The sequence below is a fragment of the Plecotus auritus genome (assembly GCF_963455305.1).
Source record: "Plecotus auritus genome assembly, chromosome: 3".
Taxonomy (NCBI): domain Eukaryota; kingdom Metazoa; phylum Chordata; class Mammalia; order Chiroptera; family Vespertilionidae; genus Plecotus; species Plecotus auritus.
In genome coordinates, this window is record NC_137772.1 from 164,684,597 (window position 1) to 164,690,962 (window position 6,366).

The 6,366-nt window shown below is 40.9% G+C and overlaps 1 protein-coding gene across 1 annotated transcript in view; it reads left to right on the forward strand.

The window, feature by feature from the left end:
• The window catches only part of PPM1H (protein phosphatase, Mg2+/Mn2+ dependent 1H), a 248,213-nt gene extending 242,268 nt beyond the window's left edge, over window positions 1-5,945 (forward strand). The window contains exon 10 of the mRNA XM_080659590.1: window positions 5,663-5,945. Within this exon, the coding sequence (XP_080515716.1) occupies window positions 5,663-5,810 (148 nt within the window). The 3' untranslated portion in view covers window positions 5,811-5,945. The remainder of the gene's footprint in view (window positions 1-5,662) is intronic.
• Window positions 5,946-6,366: the final 421 nt, after the last annotated feature.

Below are 6,366 nucleotides of genomic sequence, written 5' to 3' on the forward strand. Positions count from 1 at the left end.
TTAAAAATTAGCCTGCTATATTTGGTCAAACATTTAATTAACTCACCATAATGCCTTGGCAGAGCCAGACCAAATGATTTCTTGGGCCTTACACAGCCTGTTGGCTGGACGTTCCCCACCCCAGTCTTAGTGGAATTTCCTACCATCAACAACAAAACAAAAACAACAATTTAAAAGTGACCTGTGAGAAAACACATCTCATAAAGAAATTATACAAAACAGACTTCTCCTCAACAAAAGAAGTAAACAGAATATTATTTCCAAACTGCTGATGGGAAATAATGGCCAATCTAATGTTCTATATCCAATAAAGCTATCATCCAATATTAAAGGCAAAAATAAAGAATTTTGTGGTCCAAAGATTGGGTGAGTTTATCCCTCACAAACCCCTGAAGTACTTCAACAGAAGAAAATCAAATCCAGAAGGAAGGAATGAACTTCAAAAGGCAAAGAAGTTAGTATGTTGGTTTCTTTATATAAGTTATAAATGAGGATAGTGGCTAGTAGTCTTGAAAAACAAGTTGAAATTAAGATAGTAGGTAGTAACATGAAAGATGAAAGAGGGCATTCTAAGATCCTTTATTTTCAAGAGGGGAACATAAATATTGATTAATTCATATATGGAAAATTTAAGCATAACTGCTAAAAGAATAAAAATAATAAACTAACATTTCTAAACCAGTAGAGGGAAGAAAAATATATCAAAGCTGTCAATCCGACAGATACGGGAATGAAGGAAAAGAAAACATAAGAAATAGAAAGTACGAAATAAATGTGTCTATCTATTAACCTATCTGTGTTTATGAGTGATGGCAAAACAGATTTACCAGTAACTTATATCTTAATCACTATAAGGTTATCTTTAACCATGTACCACTAATAAAATACACTTAAAATAATAAAAAGTGTAGAAGTCCTACTCTGCCTTATGGATTTATTATTGAAAATATCAGGGTGAGCCCTAGCCAGTGTGGCTCAGTTGGTTAGAGCATTGTCCAGTGCACCAAAGGGTCACAGGTTTGATTCACAGTCAGGGCACATACCCAAGTTGCGGGTTCAATCCCTGGTGGGGGTGTGTACTTAGAGGCAACCATTTGATATTTTTCTCTCACATTGATGTTCTCTCTCCCTCACTCTCCCTTCATCTGTCTCTAGAATCAATGAAAAATATATTCTCAGGTGAGTACTTAAAAAGAAAGAAAAACATCAGGGTGAGAGTTAGCATTGAAAATGACTATGGTTTCTTGCCTAAGAGACTGAGGATACCATTAATTAAGGATGATAGAGGGCAAAGACCCACCTTGGAAGTGAAAAGTTAACATTTATTGACTTCTTCCTAAGTCTTAATTGGGGGCTGCAAAAGAAATTAGGAAGAGGCATTGGAGAGAACTTGTGCCATGTGTCATGGAAGTCCAGACACAGGAAGAAAACTTAAAAGTGTGTGGTGGCATGGCAGCTCCAAGAGGAGAATTCAAGAAGAAAGGATATGAGACTTCAAAGATAAAGAAGATGATCAGCAGTATCTGTGTGGAGAAAGGGTGAGAGCAGAATGAGTATTGAGAAGAAGCCTTTAGGTCAAGCTTTAAGAGAATAGACTAATTGAGTATTGGGCCTACTGCTAAGAGATTAAGGCAAAAAATGGGAAGAAACCAAGGGAGCAAGAATGGATTTCTCTCTCTCAAGAAGTTTAACACTGAAGGGAGGACAATGGATGGTAAGAGAAATGCAGGTTCAAGGGAAATTATCTTAGAATAGGCAACAACCACTTTTAAGAATAAAACTTTAGCCTGGCCAATGTGGTTGAGCGTAAACCCCTGAACCAGGAGGTCACAGTTCGATTCCGGGTCAGGGCACGTGCCCAGGTTTCAGGCTCAATCCCCGTTGAGGGAGGGCCAGGGGGTGGGGGGGGGGGGCGGGGCGCAGGAGACAGCTGATCAATGATTCTCTCTCATCATTGATGTTTCTATCTCCCCCTTTCCCTTTCTCCCTAAAATCAATAAAAACATTTTTTTTAAAAGAATAAAACTTTTAATTATCTAGAGCCTTCAGGGAAATGAATTTCCTGGGTAACCATCTTTTTGAGGTAACCTAATACTGCCTTTTAAAATATCAAAGCTAAAAAAAATAATAAAATACCAAAGCTAGCCCTGGCCAGCATGGTCAGTGGTTAGAGCATTGGCATGCAGAGGGTTGCAGGTTCAAGCCTGGCCCCAGTCAGAGCATTTGTGGGAGGCAACCAGTCAATGTGTCTCTTCACATCGATCTTTCTCTCTCCCCTCCCCCTCTACTCTAAAAAATCAGTGGAAAAAATATTCTCATTCCTTAGGTGAGAATTTAAAACAATAATATTAAAATACCAAAGCTAATTTTGACCCATTTTTACAATACCCAAAGTCACTAGCAATAGCAATATCAGGGTGGTCTATTGCCTTTAACTATGAATGATACTCTTTCATGACTTAAATAAAACCAGTTGGACATTGTTTAACCTTGACCTCTCGGTTATTGTCCCTTGAATACAGGACCTGTTGAGGCCTATAGGACTATTTGCCTCTACACTAGCAATAGGAGCTATCTCGAGTTCTTTTATGTTTTTTTTTTTTTATATCTTTGAATATCTTTCTTTTACTGTCAATGATCTTTTCCCATAATTTGCCATAATTTTCTATGTCTAGTCTGCTCATAAACTGGATTAAGGTGCGCTCAACCCTGACAGATGAATCTACTCGGTATATTAACTTAGCCAAGTTTCTGAATTTGAAAGGCTAATCACCAGAATAATAAACATCACCCGTATATTTATAGTAGCCTTTCCATATGTGGTTAAATCTCAGATGTACGACTTAATATAAAACCAAGAGTAACCAAGAGCATCTGAGAAACTCTACTGAATATAGTATATGAGCTATAGTATGTAAATTTAGGGACATTTATTTGTCTCTTTAGCCAAAGACCTCTTTGGAGGCCTGTTTATTTCCTGATCTCAACAGAAGAACTGGAAGAGAGGGCTACCTAGCCCTCAGGTGGAACAGATTTCTGCCTCTAAGCTGATAATTTTTTCAATACCAATAGAAAAAGGGGTATCTCTCCTTCCCACTTAACACCTATCCTCCAGAAGAAAAAGCATTTGTTGTATGTGAACTAAAACAGTCTCTGCTCTGTCACCTTCTGTCTGCTACCTGGGCTGTCTAAGTAAACTTGAGTTTCATAGACTCTACAACCTGGAATCTTAACAAGATTGAGATCTTTCCCTACAGACCTTGGTCTTAAACAATGCAACCATGGGGCTAGATGCAGATCTCTTTTAACATGAGAACTGATAAACTCATAAAGGGTTTTAACAGAAGAAATGGAGAGTTTCTGGTTTTCTAATTCCATAACACAATTTGAAAGCAAGGCAAAGACATTCCAAGGAGGGAAAGGCCACTGGTAATATCAGCATGTCTCTTTTAAAGGTCCAGGGGCTGGCTTCTAGGAGGCCTTCCTTGTAGGATGGCATTTATTATCTTGGTGATTTACCGGAGTCTGGTTTTTAGCTTTTCAGGTTCAGAAACTAGTTTAATCAGCATACAAAGAACAGATTCATTATCAGAACTTGGCTCACCTTAACCAAGCTCACAAGATTGATCTGCAAACCAAAATGCCAGTTGACATTTATACGGAAAAATATAACTGACTGATATTCTAAAACTACCAGTGATTAGCTTAGTCTTTCCCTGTAGACAGGCCTGTACAGGGAGGCAGATCATAAACAGATTATTGGTGAACATGAAATCAGAAAAAGGTGAATCCTGTTTAAGAGAGTAATCCATCCACAATAAATATGGTCCTACTGGTGAAACTAAATTTCTTTGAAGTCTGCCAGCAAAGACTCTCTGCCCTAATCAGTATTTCTGTAGGCACCTGCCAATGTTTTGTCTCAGGTTTTTTGCCTCGAGGTTAACCTATGCCCACACCCACCCAAATCACCTCCCACGTTTGTCTTTCACTATGTGTTAATACTTCCCATCAGCTTATATCAGTTATTTTTTCAATATGTTTTTATTAACTTCAGAGAGGGAGGGAGGGAGAGAAAAAGGGGGGGAGAGAGAGAAGGTGAGGGAGGGGAGAGAGAGAAACATCAATGATGAGAGAATCATTGATCGGCTACCTCCCACATGTCTCACACTGGGGATCAAGCCTGCAACCTGGGCATATGCCCTGACTGGGAATTGAACTGTGACTTCCTGAGCCATGGCAGCCAGGCCATTTATTCTTTTTTCTTAAGTTTAGAGTTTAAATCTCAGTGAACAGTCTTATTTTCAAGTTTTTGGAGCATCCCTCACTGACATTGGTCAAGAGGAGAGTGTAGCATAGATAAGGGTGGGTGGAACAGCTCACACAGACCAGGATTTACCAGTAAAACCTTTCCATTTTTACTATATTTCTATGCTACATGTATATCATTAATATTTTTTTAAATCAACTCATTTTTAAAAAGCAAATTTTACCCCCACCATAAATGGAAAATGACTATCCTTTGTCCTAAAAGGAATGTGGTCCTAAAAATACGCATAACTGAAAATAAAAGGTCTTATTTTTCCCGTGTACTTTTTTAGCTAGACACTGTTTGCCATGGAAAACCCTGAGGCTGAGCAAGTCTGTGCGCCAAACTGAGACTCTGTCCTTATCATTATAAACCTCAAAAGAGGACTGAACAACACATTAATTTGGGTTATTTAATGCACCTGGTGACTTGTCCACCTACCATCTAAAAAATCCTATACAGGCAGTCCTCAGGTTACGTTGGACGTGACATATGTCATTTCATGGTTACATCGCCGTCTCCCATTTATTTATAAAAAAAAAGGTTCTGTCATTTCGACATGTACATATGTGCTTTGTTTTTTATTATTTACCACAAGTAAAGGTCAGGAATTATCTTTCTTTTAAATTTTTTTTACTGTTTCACTTCATTACTGCTCCATGTGAGTTACGTAATGCTTATGTAGGTGGGTTCCGACTTATGGCGAAAATCGTGTTACGTCGCGCCGTAGGAACAGATCTCCAACATAACCTGAGGACCTACTATGATAAAACCCTAATATGCAAATTGACCAAACGACAGAACGACCGGTCACTATGACGCGCACTGACCACCAGGGGGCAGACACTCAATGCAGCAGCCACCCCCTGGTGGTCAATGCACTCCCACAGGTGGAGTGCCACTCAGCCAGAAGCCGACTCACAACTAGCAAGTGCAGCGGCGGTGGCAGGAGTCTCTCCCACCTCTGCTGCAGGCAGGTGGTAAGGAGCCAGGGGTCCTAGACTGCGAGAGCCCCAGACTGCGAGAGGGGTGTCTGACTGCCAGCTTAGGCCCGATCCTTGGGGATCGGGCCTAAGCCAGCAGGCAACATCCTCCAAGGGGTCCCGGACTACAAGAGGGCACAGGCTGGGCTAAGGGACAACCCCCCCCCCCTTGCACAAATTTCATGCACCGGGCCTCTAGTAATTTATATTAGGCATCCCACATGTAGAAAAAGGTGACCTAGTCTTTTGAGACTTTAAGAGTATCCAAAAACTGTTTATGTAGCTGTAGTGAGACCTCCTTTCTAGCCTTGCCTGACCCCAGCTTTTGCCTGGAGCTGCACTAATGGTCTCGCTCTTGCTTCTCCCTGCACAGGTACACACTGGCAGCTCAGGACCTGGTGATGCGTGCCCGTGGTGTCCTGAAGGACAGAGGATGGCGGATATCTAATGACCGACTGGGCTCAGGAGATGACATTTCTGTATATGTCATTCCTTTAATACATGGAAATAAACTGTCATGAAAACAACTCAGGGGATTGGAAGATCAGAAGGAAGAAAGCTGGGATGCCTCTTGGCAGGGCAGGACTGGGAAGTGCCCCAGCAGAGTTCCAGATGGCGCCACCTCTTCCCAGCCCCGATGGAGAGTTTGCTGCCCAAAGGCCTCCGGCTGTGTTTCAAGAGGATCAATAGGTTTCAGTTACCGCTTTAGTTAACAGGTCTGGATACTCAGCAAAAGCAAAACCTAAAGGCTGCTACTGAGTGTTGTTTCTTTTGGTTCCTTCAATAGGCCTCCTAAGTGGCCATTGCCTATTTTGGGCATGTAATCATATTTATTTTATCTGGAATGCTGGGGCAGCCATTTTCAGGTGTAACTGGCAGAAGACTCTTCGTCTGTCAAGCTGCCAATTTGTCTACGGGTTGGAACGTTGGGGATCATGCCTCAGAAAGTGTGAGCACCCACCTTCTACTAAGCCTGAGATTTATTTCAGGGAATGCTATCTATGTGTGTGTGTGTCTCTCTCTATTCTTTCATGATGATGATGATGGGGTGAGGTATTTTTTTTTTTTTTTAATTTC